This window comes from Astatotilapia calliptera, chromosome 17 (genome assembly GCF_900246225.1).
Source record: "Astatotilapia calliptera chromosome 17, fAstCal1.2, whole genome shotgun sequence".
Taxonomy (NCBI): Eukaryota; Metazoa; Chordata; class Actinopteri; order Cichliformes; family Cichlidae; genus Astatotilapia; species Astatotilapia calliptera.
This window is the reverse complement of record NC_039318.1, coordinates 26897797-26917460: the sequence shown is the minus strand read 5'-3', so window position 1 is coordinate 26917460 and position 19664 is coordinate 26897797. Positions and strand designations below refer to the sequence as shown.

The 19664-nt window shown below is 38.5% G+C and overlaps 1 protein-coding gene across 6 annotated transcripts in view; it reads left to right on the top strand.

The window, feature by feature from the left end:
• The window catches only part of cacna2d1a (calcium channel, voltage-dependent, alpha 2/delta subunit 1a), a 114047-nt gene that overhangs the window by 35372 nt on the left and 59011 nt on the right, over positions 1-19664 (top strand). For all 6 annotated transcript variants that reach the window (XM_026146521.1, XM_026146517.1, XM_026146520.1 and 3 more), the window contains one exon: positions 16039-16098. In XM_026146521.1, the coding sequence (XP_026002306.1) occupies positions 16039-16098 (60 nt within the window). The remainder of the gene's footprint in view (positions 1-16038; positions 16099-19664) is intronic.

Below are 19664 nucleotides of genomic sequence, written 5' to 3'. Positions count from 1 at the left end.
CTTGCACAGCGGCCCAGGAAAACACACAGAAACAGTCTGTTTATCTTCATTTCTCTTTGGGACAGCCTCTGGAACAACATCACAGCTGATCTATTATAATCAAACATCCTCCACCCACAATACTTGATTCAGAGTTAGCAGTCTGTGTTGGTACACGGTCACGAATGACCCTGTTTAGTTTCAACTTTGAGAAAAGCTTTGTCTTTCTGACTTCTGATGCCTGTTCTGCCCTCATACCTAACCTATACTGGCTGGTTTTATGGCTCATTTGTCTGAGCCCAACAGACAGAAGTGTTCCTGAACCGTGTTCACCTCACGCAGGTTATTGAAAGGCTGCGAGGACAATTCAGAGGCCTTGGAAGAGGGAAAAAAAAAAGAAGCACAAAAGCATTTTTCAGTCCATGACAGTAATTAGTTTGACTTTTTAATAAAACTCATCTATTTAAACTGTTATACATCTTAGACCTAACTGTTGCTAGGGTTCGTTTGCCAGTTATTGAAGTGGACCTTTTCATTGTATTTTTGTCTTGTGAAGCATTTAAAATTCACTTATCTCATATATAATGTTTGACTGTGTCAATTCTGCAGCATGTTAAAGTGTTTTTACAAGTTGCTATATTAGTGGAGTGATCTCAGATGCATCTATACAATTTATATCCACATACTAACCAGACTAGCAAGAAATAGTTGAAAACTTTACTTTCTTGTCTAAATATGGTCAATTGTGGCTCAGGAAAAACACAACAAAACAAACAAACAAAAAAACATAGACAGTATAAAAGATGAACATAGCTGCCATGACCTTACCCAATGTTCTTGGACTCTATTCCCAAGCATGACAGAAGTTATGCTGGACCTTTGAGAGTTACGTTACATGGATGGAAGGGTGGCGTGCTACATTATCGGCTAGTACTTGCTATCTTAGTTAGCATGCTACATTCCTAAACAAAACAGTTCCAATACAAATACACATACATTATCTACTTTGTAGGAGACTAGTAAAATACTAGAATGTCTAAGGAGTTTGGAAAGAAGGCAACTGGACTTCTTTAAGTTTCTTGGAGATGTTTTACTCTCGTTCGAGAAGTAAAACCAAATGGTGTTTAAACCCTAGTCTGGATTATCCCTTAGGAGCCAAGGTGTAAAAATGGTTTCAGGTGAAACCATTGTGAGACCTTGCCTGGCCTTATCATGTGATCTATTAAGGTCACCTGACACACGATGTGAGTTGGGGTTGAGGCATCTGGGAAGGGATCTCAAAACTGCACTGGCAGCACAGCTTTCCAAACTTTCCAAGCTTCTTAGACTATCATGACCTGGATGACTAAATACTAGCATATCATTGAATAAAAGTGAAGCACAAACGTCTCGGATGGCCTTTACCAGACAACAAACTATATTGTTAGTAAGATAATCCCTTAAAAACGCTCTAAAAGGCTCCAAGAGCACTCACAGTAACTTGAAGTTCAGTTTAATGATTCAGGATAGTGGAAGTAAGGCCTGATCGGCCTCACTATATCTGGTCTCCTGCCAGTCAGAGCCGGCACGCCCTAACTGAGATGAGTTATTAGAATGTGAAACTCGCTCTAAAGTTAAGTACTTCAATGCAGGAGTCTGTTGGGATTGACTCAAGTGGCACCTAGAGGAACTGCAACTTCTGTCACTTCTATAACGTCTTTTTTTTTTTCCAACTCTCGAATTTTGGGGGCAAAAAAGATGATAACAGCCATAATGCTTTCTAATATGGTTCTGATTGCTCCTCTACCACTGCTGTGATACTCTCTGGAAGTCTGTGGTTTTGAAATGCTTCATAAGCAGCTCAATGCTCAATAGATATGCATTAATGATTCCTCTATCATCTGCATTTGTCCTGGATCAAAATTTGTATAGCCTTTGCTGTGCTTTGTATTTTGTACTGTATAAAAAAATGATAACGCTCACTTAACCGAGGTCTTGACCAGTATTATTATTTTCTCTTGGACACACTTGTTTTTTTTTTATTTTCAAAGGACAGCATGTGAAATTGATCCAACCTTTCCCTGTACCTTTAAATTACATTTAACAGTATCTCACCAACTAAATTAGGACCTTGGGATGCTACCAGCCTCGATCAATTTGACTCAAAGGGCCCGGAATATCCAATTAAGGCTGACAGCTTGTTGCCATAGCTACAATCTAATTGATTAACCCATCATATCTGCCAGGCATTTTGTTTTTCTTACATCTTCATAATTGTCAAGGGATTAGGGACAATTAGCTTTCGGTGTTGTTGCTTCACACCTGGGGAGACTAAATACGACTTATCTGTGAGTTGATGACAGTGGAATATAGATGTTGCACTACAGACTGTGTTCTAACATTTCATCAGCACCATCTGCTGTGTGTTTCACCTGTGGAAGTTAGTGCCAGTTGTTTAGTCTTTGCTGGAAGCAAAAAATGAAAGAGAGATGATATAAGTGTAAAAAAAAACAAACACCATATGCTCCTGTTTTAATGTCAGTGCATTAGCATTGAAGAATATAGGTTGTGGTGGTGATGTATTTTGTGTAATGAAGTTGAACGGAGTCAACTTTATGGCAGTCAATTTATCTAAAGGACCATAAATTGTTACAGGGACTACTTAGCTAAATAATGAATGGAAATCGAAGTCAAGCATCTGTAATGTTTTGACCTGGCCTACGCTAATATAATAGCTCTCTATGAGGTAAAAAGCACTCCTCTCTGACTTTACACTCCTTTACTATCCTCTGTCGTTTTTCCCATATCATCATCCCTCATATCTTTTTGTTTTTATCTTTAAGTCCTCACTTTTTCTCTGTCTTTGTTCTGTTGAAAGGCTGATTGCGCACATCATAACTGAACATGTGAAGGAGCAGAGCTTTTTTTGTCTGGGAGAAAGGAAAGAACTGAATTGTCTGATCTTTGAGAAACACAGATGATAAGGAAGTGGTAGGAAGTCCATGAGTGCTCTATATGCTACACTTCCTTTGAGGCCCTAAACAAGAGACTAGAAGCCTAATGGATCTTGGCATCTCAGCAACAGGCAGCACTCTTTCTTTGTTCACACAGCACAGTTTGAACCTTCAAAGCTATTAAACTGACACACAGCCCTGCTATAAACAACCACGCACATGCAGGAATAAACGAGGAAACACACACAGATATGTAAAAGTAGGGTTTCAACTCCACGTGAGTCATTCTGATTTAATTTCAGGTATTTTGTGATCAGATTCAGGTATTCAGACCCTTTAAGATCAAAACGGTGCAGTAAGAATATTTCCACTTCTTAGAGTAATTCACATGATTTTTAAATTTGAAAGCTGAGACAGTATTAAACTGTAAATTTTTAAAACCAACCAAAATCATGTATATTGTAAAGTTTAGGCAATGCTGCGCCTGAACTAAGCAGTGGCATTTCTCTTTACACTGACCAAACTGCTCTCCTGGGCGGTGCTTTGCAAATGTCCAATTACTTTTGTATACGTGTCCCTCAGTTTATATGTGACTGATATCAATTGTCAGTGAACACAGTCAATCTTGCTCCAATCTTTTTCTTTTATTGTACAGACTATATACATTTGCCTTTTTTAAACATCACTTTTTGCTCATCTGTTTCAACCGTTCCAAGTTAATGTTTCCAAAGTGCTGATGATCTGACTGGGGACATGGTTTTGTCTCTTTACAGCTCATGGGTGATCAAAGAATTTGCCTCTTTTATGTCATGCCACAGTATTTTGTATTCAGTATGTGTCGTTCTTAAAAGGATGTAAAGTGAAACTGAAATTCCCAGCAGGGAAGAAACCACCACGGTACTGACAGAGAAATCCTGAAAAGTTGTCATCGACAGCAACTGTACGGTAGCTAGATTTTTTTTTTTTTTGGTTATTTTTGAGGAAGGTATTGATATGTTTAGCTCTGTGTGTGTGTGTGTGTGTGTGTGTGTGTGTGTGTGTGTGTGTGTGTGTGTGTGTGTGTGTGTGTGTGTGTGTGTGTGTGTGCGCGCGCGTGTATGGCCGAGATGAGAGGGTTTTCTTCCTGATCTCTATATGACTCAGATTCTTTAGGCAGCTGCTGTTGTGGCTTAGCTTCACTGCTTCACACACAGGCTAAGCTCCACTTGTGACCATCTGCGTGCTCTCACATGCATAAGTGCATCGCCATCCTTACCTTTTCTTATCCAAAATCAGCTTTCTCTTGACCTTTTCCTCTTTCTTACTCTCTGCTGTGATCACACATTTTATCTTTCATGCCAGCCCTGTTCTTTCTTCCGCCTCAAACCCTGCTAAATTCTTTTGCCATCACTTCATCCTGATTCTGTGTCACTTTTCATTCCCAATTTCCCATTTTAGCCTTGCCCTCTGCTCCTGTGTTAGCCCTATCTGTCCTTTTATATATCTTCCTGTTGAATATAGAAGTATGTGGTATCCTTCCGCATTACAGTGTGTTAAAAAGAACTAGCAAAAATAGTTTCCCTGTTGAATTTATGTTAAATTACAAAACTATAACTACCTGAAACTAAACATTTTTCTAGTTGAGTAACATTATTTGATTTGGTAATCTGCATTTGCCATGTTTTCTCTTCTGATTAACTGGCATATAAGTAGAAGGTATCCAATCATCTGGTTGTGTCAGTCATGTGAGCCAGTGTTTTAGCAGAAGTTGAGGTTTTACATTGTGGATGTTCACATTAATTTCTTCCAGGGTGATGCTGCAAGTGTCCATCAGCTGCTAAAACAAGTACCTCATCCATGTTAAGAAGGTCTGTTAAGGAAGAAAGTGGCAGAGCCTCACCAATATAGGATTTTTAACTTCATTTTTTTCCCCCTTAATGCACAAAACATGTTATCTGTGCTTATTTATGTTATCTTTCTTTGATTATATGTTGCATTTTAAAATGAGTCTAGTTTTATTTCAAAACAATTCATAGATTATTTATTTACGCTTTGCCAGACTCGGGTCACCCCAGCTGGTTTTTAGTGTTTTTGGTGTTTTTTTTCTCTTATTCTTATTAGTCTCTTGTTTACATTTGAACTTTTCATATGTTGGCTGTTTAAAAATGCAAATATTGGCAGATAGATCTGCCTGCTGATGACGTATCGAGTGAGCTCTGGATAGTGAAGTGGTCTCAAACCACAATGGCCAGGTTTTATTTCAGCTAAAGATGTTGCTCCAAGGGAAATTAATAAGCTTGATGTTGGTTAGGTGGTCAATATCAACTTGCTTCAATGAGATAAAGTCAATACACTTAGAGATAAATGTACAGTTGGCTTCACAGCCTCTGAGGATTCTGTAACCAATATGCACCAGCTAAATGCAAAGAAACTTTTATGGTATTTGGTAATGCAAACATACTCTAACAAGTTATTTTTCTGCGTAGGCAAGGTTATAACTCACAGGTGGACAACTGATCTTCCTAAGGAGCCACATGAGAAACTGAGACTGTTGTAATAATCTGCTCAATATTAATTTAGTCTCTTTATAAGCTTATTGGTCTGACCCTCCACAACAATCCTAGTTACTCATGTGGCCCCTTGGAAAAATGAGTTTCCCACTGCTGTGGTAAAATAACAGCCTACTTTTTAATAGCACAAGTCTTTACTGTAGCATCTATTACCCAACACTGTAACAGTCTGTAATCATCTTCATGAGTAGCTTTACATCTTTATGTTTGAACAAGAAGTGTTTTGAAATACGACATTTGCCCTATGTTAAATAAGACCGCGTATTTCCACCTTTTCTGAGAAGAAGAGCGTCATTGCAGTCATAGACTGTATCTAAAGAATGGATGTAGCCACTGAGACATCACATTTTGGATGTGAAGCATTTGCCATCTTTTTTTTTTCTTTTTCTTTTAATTGACCGTGACGAACAAGGGGTGGACCTGACCTTACACACCATCTCAGACACAGTGATGAATAGTCTGTCACAAAGCAGGCCCATCTTACTTTATAAATCATAAATCATACATGCGTTTATGTCTGTTTTACTCCCAATAGGACCGTAATGACAAAATAAACATCATGCTACATTAAGTAAGTTGTTAAGTGAGACTATAATCTCATCAAGAGTAAAAGTTTCAAACTCTCCATAGGATTTACTTTTCAGAGTATGTCATGTTTTATAAGAAGTCTATAGTTGAAACATGAATGTGGAGAATTGAAATGGTTGGGTGGGTGTAAAGCAAACTAAGACCCGAGACTAAGGTAATTTCCCTACTGAACATCTATCATGCACATGGTTTATTATGAATTTATCTACACATCGCACACTTTTTGTGCATGCACACCTTTGTTCATTACTTCTTTTTTTACCTACCTTGACAGCAGATAGCCTCCCTCTGATATTCAGGCCACCTATGACTCTGTTTTCATCAATTATTGAAGCTTTCCTCTTAACCAGTACTCTTTGATGGAGCCAGTGGTTAACTTCTCCCAGTGGAATAGATCATTTCACTCCCCACAGTGACACCAGCAGAATTTTCTCGATATTTCTCATTAAAAGAAGGAATTTTACAAGTGGCTGCAAACCAGAATGGCAGAGTTACTGAAGCTGAACTATTAGCAATTAGCGAAATATGCTGAAAAGCCGTTTTTAAAGCTTATCCTAATGAGAAAAAAGCTCAGATGATAGCTTTTGCTATTGTCACTGTTTTTCCATTAAAATGTGTTCAGGAAGCAGGTGTTAGTATCAGAATATTTATTTATCTATTTTGTTTGAAACTTTGAGGAATGCTGGAAACATAGTTGAAACTTGCCATCTAAACACAATATTAAGACTAAATGCTTAATACATTGTTTTATTTGAATATTTTTCATACTGTGTGCAATGTGACATCTGGACATGCAGATGTTTTTGTGATCGTGAATAACTAACTGATGTATTCTGTTTTATTACACAGTAGAAACCATGGATAAATATTTTTTCCTATATGAATTCACTGCCAAAAAAAAAAATCCCTTTGTCAAAGATGACCCATGACCCAACACTGATGATAACCACGGACAAATTAATTTATTTTACATTTAAAAACTTTAGCTGCACTTAAGATTACACAACTTCAAAAGCAGAGATAAAAAGCAAGAAGTATTAGAGTAGCTGCCATTATTAGCTTTAACTGATGGATGGTCTCAAGATGACCTAAGACTTAACAGGGATGACTGACTTGTTGGGATAAGTGGAAGGTTATTCTCTGTGAGTGCCCTCGAGGAACTCCTCTTGTTGCTTTGTGCCCACCTTGAGGGATGCTTGTTGACAAAAACACCTGCTTATGGTGAAATGGCAGCCTACCATCTCCCACAGACAGACTGCTGAGAGAGAGCAAACTGGCTTGCAGAAAAGTTGTTGTGAAGGAATAAGAGAATGAAAAAAAGACTGAGGAACTTTCTCAGGGATGGTCTTTGTTGGTCTGCAAATATTTCTCAAGGAAAGTAAAGGGAAAAGACAAAAAAAAAATCGTTTCACCATCCAAAAGAGAAAGTGCAAAAGGCTGTGCAAAGGTACAGCGCAGACAGGCCTGGTCTATTTGAATATTGATTGGTGAGGGTTATTTCAGGCCTGGGATTGCATTAGCTCTTTGGCAGCAGATTCATAAGGCGTTGGCTTCCCACCAAAGTCTGAGCCACAATTGGTGGCCATTTTGGAAACAAAAACAACAGTTGTTCTCCAACCCTGGTTTAAATCACTCTCAGAGTGGTTCTCCATCGATAAGAAACCCCATTTCCTTAATTGTGAGTGGGCTGTTGGCATTACCTTCAGTCAGGCAGGTTTGAGTTGACTTTTAATTGTAGAGGAGAAAGACGGCTCACGCTTTAGTGGGGAGATAATGAACAAAATGTTTCTAGTCTCTCGTGTTGCCCTCGCATGGGAGCTTTTGCTCTCCACTGTGCCTGGACCATGGATGCGGCAGGTAACCATGACACCCTGGTTGCTAAGCAACATGGGCATCATAAACAGATTCCTCACTCCCTAAGTGAATCACTTCTCTCTTGCTTTCTTTTTGTTACCCCGGTTAACATTCCACACTGTTCAAACAAAATGAGAAAACTGCCATTCAAGTACCCTCATCTCTCCTAATCTGCCACATGCATGCATTAAACACAAAATTGGCTGTCTAGGAGCATTCATGTTCATTAAATTGTCCAAGAAGGATGAGAGCATGAGTGCAAGCACTTAAACAGAGCTCTTTTAAGTGTTGTGTTATGTAGCGGTGCGTAATTACAGAGGAGTCACTGATCTCTAGTGTGTGCAAGTGCGTTATTAAACCTCCACTGGATGACATGCTGTGAGTCATTAAACTCTGCTGTTAGAGTCCCAATCATAGGGTAGGCGCACACACACACACACACACACACACACACACACACACACACACACACACGACAGTCATTGCACTCCTCATTCACACGTTTCTTTTTAAATGATGTTGTCCAATAAAATAAGAACAGTTTTGCTTGTACAGTTTCACATGAGTGTTTATCCATTTGTGCTCAAGTACTGAGTTACATTCATTTCTGAGAAGAAAGGATACATCGCATAATGACTGATTTTCTAACAGCTGTCTTTCACTTGAGTGCTGGTGAAAGCCCAAAATTGCTGAATAAACACAAATTTTCTGAATGTCGCATGCTGTTGATGTATTATTGGCGGGTTAATTATGCTAATTTAATCTTACACAAGTGTGGGCCTTTTTGAGTAATAAGCTTATTGCAGTAGGATCTTAAAGGTTTTGATTCATATAGTGAATGGGTTGGGGAACCCCAAGCCTCGAGAGCCGGTTTCCTGCAGGTTTTAGATGTGTCCTTGATCCAACACAGCTTATTCAAATGGCTAAATTACCTCCTCCACATGTCTTGAATTTCTAAGGAGGTCTGGTTAGGAACTAATCATTCAATTAAGGTGTGTTGACCCAGGGTGTTATCTAAAATCTGCAGGACACCGGCCCTCGAGGCCTGGAGTTTGACACCTCTGTGTTAGAATATTGCCTCTTGTGAGAAGCAAGGCAAGAAAGGCAAAAATAAACAATCAAACATGGCATTGGACAGTACTCAGAGAACACACATGAAAATAAAGTTATGGGAAATCTCAGATTTTTTCAAATCTTATGCTAATAGATGTAGAGAACCTCAAGAATTCCCACTACTATCATGCAGACCTATGTCGATTTATTTGAATGTTTTTGGTGTTTTCTACGTAACAGTTTTGCATATTTTTGAACCATATTTATACAAGCAAACACTTTATATACATAAAACGTAACTTACATAAACAAAACTTAAAAATAATATTTTTTGGCATTTTCAGAAATAAAATAAAAATAGATTGAGTAACTTGAATAATTTTTGAGTGTGTTTTTCACACCTTAGGTGCACTAAAACTGAGATGTGGATTCAGAATCTCTTCTGAATATGAAAATGTATATTGTCATCATGCTATGATATAAAAAACTCTTTGTAAGCCCTTTTTAAACTGTGAATTTGTGTGAACTGAGAAAATATTTTAAATCAAAATATTTAAAAAAAAAAATCATCACACTTCAAAACAGTCTTCTAGAAATTGTACAATTGAAACGAGCAAAGTGGCGTTATATTTGGCTGATATCGTACAGGCGATAACTGCAAATATTGGTGTCAAATTACAGCATTTCGCAAAGGCATTAGACCACCTCTCAGGAAAAACAAGAAATTATTTTAGAAAGGAACTTTTAAATTAAACACTACTGAATCCACTGACTTGATTTCGTGTTTTTATAGCCGCTTCACTGCCTCGGGGGTCAGGCAGCTCACAGTTGATATGAAATCAGACACCATATAAACATAGCTGAAGAAAATGTAAAGATCTTGTAAACTATGTTGAGCAAATCATTCAAAAGGATAATAATTCAACGCAATTTTCATGTGTTTTCACTGTCAATTTAATGACTCTATAAAAGAGGTTTCTTGCCCAAATACTTAACAAATCCAATAATGGGACGCACTTCATCACATCATAGGTGAATTGTCTTCAGTTTGTCTGCTAATTCTGTTCTGGATCATAAGTTGCTTGTTTGGTTGTAACAAAGTAATCCTCCAAAAAATCATCACATGTCAATTAGCTTCTAGAAATATATGATTAATTATCTGCAGTCATTATAGCATTTCATTTAATCACTGAATGGTTATGAATGGAAAATGCCAGACAATTCCCAACTGTAGTTCCTATACTTGCAGTTAATCTCAGGACACTGTGCCCTTAGTCACTGAGTAATGCTATGTATGCCCAAGGACTCTAAAACATATAAAGTGAACAACAACATACACACATATGCAAAGAGTATCCAAAACAGATAGTTTGGCTCCAGAACTTTTGCAAAACATATTGCAGTTTAATAGATTTCATTTGATGTTACAGCTTGAGTATGGAATTCACACAGTAGGGATTTTAAGAGGCTTTAAATGACATGATGCAATATTGTGCAAACATAATCCTGTCTTTCTTAATGAGCATTAATATTTGAAATATTGACTCAATGAGATAAAGAGTGCACGTGTGTGTGTGTGTGTGTGTGTGTGTGTGTGTGTGTGTGTGTGTGTGTGTGTGTGTGTGTGTGTGTGTGTGTGTGTGAGAAAGAGAGAGAGATTTTGGCCACTAGTGACTCATTATTCACCACTTCCTGGACTGTGTGTGCTTGTGTGTGTATTTGTGTGTCTAGCTGCTTTTGTCAGCCCAGCTGTCGCAGTGCTCCGGCTTTGTGTTTGTCATCTCTGTTTTCCTACATGAAACTTATCAGATATACAGTATATGTATACAGAGGGGAGTGCACATTTGATTTCTTGTTCATTATAACTCTATCTCCCTCTGTCTGTCACCTTTAGTCCCATTCAGATATAGGCAACAATAGCAGTGCCTCAGAAAAAGACCGTTTTCATTGTTTTTGTTGTTGTTTTTTAAAAAAAATTGCTTTATATTGGTCAAATTGTGCTTTTTAATTGAATCAGCAACAGTAGCTATCACAGTGTGTGAGTGTTTCGATCAAAAACACTGCCTCTGCTCCGTCACGCTTCAGGAAAGAGCTAAAGTAAGCACCATTCAACTAGTTCTTGTTGTGATCCGTAAATAGTTATATGTAAAGCCAAATCGCTGACGATCAAAATGGTAACCTTTCTTTCGAAACATACAGCGAATCAGTGAGTGGCTGTAGGTGTGTCCATGTGCAGAACCGTCACATCAACTTTCCAGCTGGGTACAGCTGTAATTGGGAGTTGTTTGCAGCCAGCTGGCACACAGATAGCATGGTCGGCTGGAAGAGTTTGCTGCAGGAGAGATGAGCTATCAAACCACAGCACAGCAGTGGATCAGCACCAGTCTCTAACAAGTCACTTCATGCTAAGTTAGTATGTTGGTGAGAGTGATGTCTTCTCTAAAAGACCAGAGTTGTGTAGATAGGGTTAATTTGTCAACTTGCATGCACTCACTGTACAGTTGTTTTCCTTCTGGTGCCAGTGTGTGTGTGTGTGTGTGTGTGTGTGTGTGTGTGTGTGTGTGTGTGTGTGTGTGTGTGTGTGTGTGTGTGTGTGTGTGCAAATGTATGTCCTCTCTCACCACTTTTTTCTCACCACTCTCCTCCTGGCTCCCTACAGGCTGAGCAGGATAGATCTGACTAAAGTGCTGCCAGTCACAACAGCAGATGCTCATGTTTCCTCTGCTCTCCCGTGCCTCCCTACACATCAGTGAGATGGCAGGTGTGTGTGCTGTCCTGGCAGTACTAGATGCTCTAATCAGGCTGCCAGGAGCGTGTGTCAGTAAAGCAAGCATGTTTACACAGTACATCTCTGTGTGGTGCTTACAAAATCACAGGAGTTTCAGAGCACAATATTTAATCCAGTGTTCTTAGATCACAGACAAAGGATAAAAAAGAGAGAGCATGTGTGAGGGACTCAGTGATTATAAGAGTTTACATACATTAACTGTAATTTTATCAATTTTCTTCAGCTTTAAACTCTTTCCATTGCTTTCTATACTCCACCCTTACTACGACATATAAAGACTCATCTCCATCAGGCAAATCATCCTTGCATTAAAACATAATGTGAGGTGTTATTGATCAGTAGAGAGCTTCTTCCACATTTATCCTCCAACAGTGTGCTAAAGATAGCAACCCTGACTAAAACAAATAGAAAATATACACTATAAATCTACAGAGTTCTTGTTTGGAGTTAGTTGTTGTTGTTTTTGGGCAAAGTTACACATTATTTGTCATTCTTTTGAGGCCAGCTCAGTTTATACATGCCATAATGTTTATAGCTCACATAGTTCATGGGTGTTTATTGCTCTGGGTCCTCAGAAATGACATTTTTGTAGCATAACACATTCAGTTTGCCTCATCGTCGAGTGACATCAGAAGGAGATTAAAGGAATTACAGAAGACATGACTCATTTTCTCCGAGCAGAAGAAAAACACGTGCAAGCGTACACAGGCTGTGTCCAAGTATTCAGTGGATTTATGAAAGATCTGTTCTGAAGTGGTCACTTGAAGCTTGTTAAACATTTTTTTCTTTCTTATTTGCTAAATGTCAGCGATGTAGCGCCAATTTGAATTTAGCATTTTGGCACATATATCAGTAAAACTCATATTCAGTAGCATGTCTGTCCTAATGAATTCACCTGTATTTGACTGTCCCACAAAAGTGGATGGTCCCTAACTTGAAGTAACTTGGTTCTAAGGCATGAAGCTACATTTTCATTATCTTCTCACTAATGCAACAATGTTCTCATTAGTCTTGCTAAAAGAAATTTGCTCATATTGTATATTTCTATGCCAGCTTGTTAGCAAATCCTTATTTCAACATCTTCTCATTATGTATTGTAAGATAACTGGTGTTGCATTTTTCTTTTATGTACTGTTTGACATGTGTTTATGTTGCACTTTGAGCAGTAAATTCTAAAAAACCTTTAACTGCTTAAAGGAGTAGAAAGGCACTGCGAGGCTGTGGATTCAACATAAAAGAGAAGCTACAAGGTGGAAGAAACTGCTGGGCACTTTTGACCCCTTCACCTCCCGATCTGCTGCTGAGATCCTTATAAATGCCTTTTCCTGTGCCATGTGTTTGTGTGTGTGTACAGCTGCTTGAAATTCAACCTGGCACCTTTAACTACTGGGTGAAAGGAGTCAAAGGTAGGTCAGCAGGTCTCGCCTGCAGGGAAATACCAAGTAAAATGATAGTAAATACAAATGCCTGTGAGAAGGTATCTCTCTGTAATCCATAGCTTTTAATTAAAAAACAAAGAAATATTTCAGTGGAAGGAATAAGATCAGTATGCATACCCTTTTTATTTTGTTGGAGCATCTTTTGATTGTGATATAGCAGTCAGTCTTTTTGGGTAGGAATTAGCATGCCGCATCTTAACTTGGCAAATATTTGGCCACTCTTCTTTGCAGTATTGCTCCAAATCTGTCAGAGTGTGAGGGCTTCTCCTGTGCACAGCCCTATTCAGCTCATTTCACAGATTTTCAGTGGGATTCAGGTCTGGGCTCTGGCTGGGCCATTCCAAAACTTTAATCTTCTTCTGGTGAGGCCAGATTTGGATGTTGATTCAGATATATGCTGTGTGTCATTGTTCTACTGAAAGATAAAATTCATCATAATCGCCTGCTTTCTAGCAGATGCCTGAAGGTTTTGTATAAAAACCGAGTGGTATTTGGAACTGTTTATAATTCCATCTACTTTGATTAAAGCCTCAGCTCTAACTTGTGATCGTGCATGACGTCATGCATGTAGTTGTCTGGCTTCCTGACCAGTATTGTTGGTTTCAGTTCAGTTTTGGAGAAATGTTCATACTTGGAAATGTAGTAATTCTTCAATTGTTGATGACTGTCTCATACCTTTCAGGAATAAGATCCCTTTAATGATTTTGTAAGCTCTTTGCATGGCATAGTTATGCTGTGACATGCAAATCCATAAATGTGAGGAAATATTTGCGTGATTGGTTAATTTTGTATGCTGTCATATCCCCACTTATGAGCGTGTGCAAACTTACTGTATGCAACCACATTATCGTTGTGTTGTTACGTGGACATCTGTGTATGGTTAAGTTGAGCAGCTGCATTCTGTATGTGTTTAAGTACTGAACACTATGTTTTCTTAGTAACGTGTGAGCAGGTATGCTGGAATGAGTTTCATTCACCTGCTGCGACTGATATCTAGACTTACATGATGTGAATGTGATGAAAATGCTTTGCAAATTGCTTTTGTGCGGACAACAGAAATGCACACAAAGCCCTTGTCTTCTTATCATGTTTCATTCTTTCGATAATGCTTGGAGCTAAAATGGGAGTGCTTCCACAGTAAATGGCCATCTGTGGGTTTGTGACCACAGAAACGACACACAAACTGATTTGTCTTTGCACCATTAGTGACCTGACTGGAAACTGACAGGATATTCCCATTAAGTCCATGCAGCCTGGTTGCCACTGGCAACTAGAAACAAAATCTACAAAGGCACTGTGTGTTTGTGCATGTGCAAATAAAAAGACCAGAATGACCCCACTGCCAAGACTCATATACCTCAAAAAAAAAAAAAGGGGGGGGGGGGGATTGTGTGCATGTGGAGAGTCATAAACATAAAACTTGTCTAACAGAGCAATGACAGAGCAGGTGGCTACCAGGAACGTTGTATACATATTTTCCCTATAAGTAGCCCACATGCCGTGTATTAAAGCTATACCGAAGCCTTTTTTCCCCCCTACCATAACTGCACAGACATAGCAGTAGCGCGTTTTCACCTTTGCTCCCGCCATCTCTTAAAGCTGCTGCTAAATTTCCCCCTAATGAGACACAACCAGAGCGTGGTTTGCGATGCTTTCAGCTTCCAGAAAGCATAATGGGGTACGGAGCACAAGCATAACTAGTAATGTGAAGTCAAATATGTGAGCAGCTGCTACTCTTTCTGCTTGTTTTATCTAATTTCTTTCTTTCTTTCTTTTTATGGACATTGATATTTTAAATCAGCAGAGGCTTTTTTTTTTTTCTAGCTTTCCAGTAACGTGCAATATTTGGTGCATGTTCATGCTTCTTACTTGTGTTTTGATATGAAGTTCTGTCTACCACCAGGAAAATGTGGGGCCAATTGTTCAACGATAACAGAACAAGTGCTTTTGTTTTACTTGGTAACTAATGGCAACTCTCCCAAATAGCTAAAATGATGTGTTGCGACTTTAAAGTTTGTCTCATTATCTGTGATTTCCGTTAGACTTTTGTCCCTTGCATAAAAAGATCAGCTCTGTGTAATATATCTTATTGTATGGCAACAAGAATATTAGCTATCTGGTGTTATATTCAGTAATTTTGTTTAAGTGATTCCAAATCGTGCCTAAATCGTGTTTGAAGCTTGATTTTTCATCACAAACACTGTGACTAATATCCCATCCTGGGATTCACAGTCAGACTTTGTGCTGCCTCGCTGATTCTTGCGACTGTCGTGTTTAATCTTACTGCAAAATTATATTATGGAATGAGAAGAGGAGTGGGTTGATACAGTGAATTAATTTACTCCTTTGCCCCCATCAGATTACGTGCCTATTTTGTGTGTGTGTGTGTGTGTGTGTGGGTGTGACACGAAACTCATAGCGACATACACAAAAGCAGAAAGAGCTGGATTTCATATTTCCCAAGGGCAGTTAATAATACAGTGAATTTCTGGACCATGTACAGATTAAAAACTGGGACCATTATAAACCCATTAACCTAGTCATTATGATCAGATCTCGGGAGAAGATGGAAGGTGGGTGTCTAATTTTAGCACAACTCGGTGTCAATGGTTCTAATTCATACCTGAAGGTATTCGAGGGAAATGTGGTATTTTCCCTTGAAATACACTCTGGCTAAGAATCATATGAAATCTGCTGCATTTAATTTTTATGATCACCATTTCTCTAGCTGACTTAGTTGTAGTTTTTTCGTTGCTGCCTTAGAGTCAAAAGAATTCAGAGGTTTTTATAATATTAAAATGGTCTTGCATAATGTGTTTTTCTCTTCTACTCTCCTTCTGTCTGTCTTCTTTTAGAGGCTGGCAACAGAAGCAGAAAAGCTTCAGATGCAACACGTGTGGCAGGACGACAGCGACGTGAGTGAGCAGCCAGGGCATGATCTATCTAATATGTTCATTAACAAGGCTGTCTACATACAGATCAAGTGGTTCGATGAGCTCCATATGTAGGGGAGGTGCAGGGACATGTGATTCATAATCCTTATCATAATAATTGGAAGGAAAATCTAATTCCAATCACAATAGGGCTATAATGACTATATTGATTGAATTTTATCATTTTACATAACAGGCGGAAACTACCAAGGTAGTTATGATGAATAGGTGCACACTCACACGCACACAGCGATTGCTCTCCAGTAATCTTAGTATTACTTACAGCATATAATAAGAAGAGTGTTTACTCATTGAATTGCTTTGCCTGAAAGCAAGCCCAGTGTTTTAGATCTAACTTTTTCATAATAAACGGAAATGATAAATTTTATCTCCTCCAGCCGATTTACACATAAAAAATGACCTTCTTTGTACGTTTTATAGTGGGGGAGATTTGGAGGAAAAATCAGCTTAAACATTATTCAACATTATATTTAAAGATTATTCAATGCCGTGCATACTTTCTTGTGCTTTGAAAATAGACAGCGAGATATGGATCTCTGGGTTTTGATTTATTTATTATATTACTCACTGAGTTCGATATCCTTTTCGCCCTTTATGTTTGGCTAGCAAATGTAATTATTCTGGAGATAATGTGACAGGGATTCTTGAACAAATTAACCAAAGAAATATAAAATATAAAAGCTAAGAGTCATGCAGAGTTTATTGCATCTAAATGTATTCACTGTACAAACATCATGCATTGCAATTGTTATGCGGTAAACAAAAGGTGATAGTTTCATACACCTCAGCCCAATTCAACTGAAACAGCTTATCCCTATGTGAACCTGTGGCTCTTTAGTGTACTTGTCTGTGTTTAGGATTCTTTAGCATTAACAAGAGGTTAATATAATACTCTGTCCAGATTCTGTGTATATCATTCATGTCTTCCCTTTGGACTCAGTAAGACTATTATTTGTAATATTACTATAAAGTATAACTTAGGATGTGTGTTTTCATATTGTATAATCAGTCAGTTGTCTGTCAATTCTATGATTTGTGCCTTTCAGGACATAATAAAAATGATCTTGTCTATACCAAGTCCAGTAACATAACAAAAACACATAATACACCATGCTGTTATCTATTTAACAAAAACGAAGCCAAAATGCAGAGGAATCCTGTGGAAACACCAAATACACAATAGATGCTAAGAGCTACTTTAGCAGTTTTAGCATTAGCAGCTAAAGTTGCTAAAGCTATAAATTAATCGTTTTTTGTATGACTTTGTGTGGAGGAGTTTTGGTCTACTCTTCATCACAAGTTTGCTTCAGTTCATTGAGGTTTATGGGCATAGATGTATTCACAACTCTGTTAAGGTCCCAACATTTTAAAATGAGATGAGGTCTGTGCTTTGACTGGGCTATTGCAACACCTTGATTCTTTTGTTTTTCAGCCATTCTTTTGCTTGGGATCATTGTCCTGCCGAGCTTTAAGCCACTGGACAGATTGCCATTTGACTCTGAAATAGTTTGGTATGCTGAGGAGTTCATGGTTGACTTAGTGACTGCCCAAATCATCACCCGTGCTTGGCAGTCGGTATGAGCTGTTTGTGCTGATGAGCTTTGGTTCTCACCAAACAAGGTGCTGTGCATTATAAGCAAATGTCTTCATGGCTTCTTCTTGGCATTTTGTTACAATAACACACCTAAATGTTCCAGACCAGGTGTATTCTTTTTACACACTGCTTCTGCATTTCGTCTTTTTTACTTAATTTTTGTTAAATAAATGATGACATGGTGCGATATGTCCTGATGCGCAAAGAATTGACAGAGAGTGCACTTTTACCATGACTGTTGCCACCATACTAAGACATGAAAAATATCATCTTAATGTGATAATAGTACATTTATTGAAATAGCAAGTGGAGCATTGTGAGTGGTGTATGTTTGTGTGTGTATGTGCCTGTGTCTTCTCTGTCTGTCACCTTTGATAACTGGGTCAGTAATGCTGGACACCTCTTCCTGCTGACACTTGAAAGCCAGTGCCAGCTGCAGTAAGAACAGCACATTTGCATGTGTCAGTGCATCATAATCATTTTTAATCCTTTTGCTGTTGTTTGTGTTTGCATTTGGTATTCACTTATCGCATTGATATACTTCATGTAAGAGTAGGATTAAAGTCCCAAATGTTATGCTGCTTAAAATGTAAATATAATGCTTTACGACCTACCTGAGAAAACAAAGGTCGCCTTTTATGACTGTTGACAGAAAGTAGTGATGGAAAGCACCATAACTGGTGGGAACAGATGATGTTCAAGTTTTTTCTAAGTGGATAGCACATTAAATGAGTCACTTGGTGTTTAAAAATGTAAAAATGAACTGCAGGTGTACCTGTGTGAAATGAGATGCAATACATTAATAAGCATATGCATATTCAGATAAGATAGATCATACACACAACATACACGTTTGTTATGTATGTATTCACTTTTTGGTTCTTACGCTCCCTTCATCTCCTTTGCCTGTCTCACACATTAAGTGTTCTTGCACACAGTTTTCTCCTTTGGGAGGTATGATGGTGTGACCTTAATGTGCAAATTGTCTGCACTAACGTCACCTGACACAAAACATCATGAGACAGTCTGCTGTTATTAACTTGTGTGTATGGGTGTGTTGTGGCACACATTGCATATATAGTTGATCTCATAAGTTTTCTGGTATATTGGAGCAGTCAAAGCAGAAAAATGGAGAGCAGATGTTTGTGTTTGGCACAGTTTGCCCTGCTAAATCACTTGTGTGTGAGATAATTACAAACTCTTTAAGCTAACACAGCAGTGTTAGTGGCAGGAGCAGTTGCTGTCCTGTTGGCGTGCCACTTCAGAGGTGGTATGCAGGTGGTTGGAATCAGTGAACCATCTCTGTGGCTCCGGGGCATTCTTACGTCAACAGCTAGGCTAGCTTGTTATCACTCTGCTAGCCCATGTACCGACAGCAAGCCCAGCAGTGTAAGAGCAAAACAACACCACTTACTTCACTGCTGCTCAGTATCAGACGCAAACTCACTTGGATTGCAGGGAAAAGTAGCAGGTGCAATGTTAAACTGAGAGATTCAGATGCCCTGTTATGGTTTTTGAGACTAGCTTTAGCATTTTTTTTTAAAGTTTTGTTCATCTGCTTTCTGTTTCTTTTCTTTTCTTTTCTTTTTTCTTTTGCGGTTGAACATGATTTATTGAGATACAGAATTTTATTAAGCTATTTGGTGATTAGCCTCCAGTGACCCATCGTTGCAGAATGGAATCCCAGTGGTAACAGGAATTAGGATAGGAACCTTAATTTTTTAATTGAAATCTTTCGCTCTTCGTGCTACGTGTAGAATTAGGACATTCATGCTCTCCTGATGATAAACCTTTTCTGTTTTGGTCACTGAAATACACACTTTCTGCTGCTGTCAGTGACAGGTCAACTTGTTAGCTGCTTGTACACTTAGTTTTACACTGCACTGACATATACCAGTGTGTACTCCAGGTAGTGCACAATGTGGCAAGACTG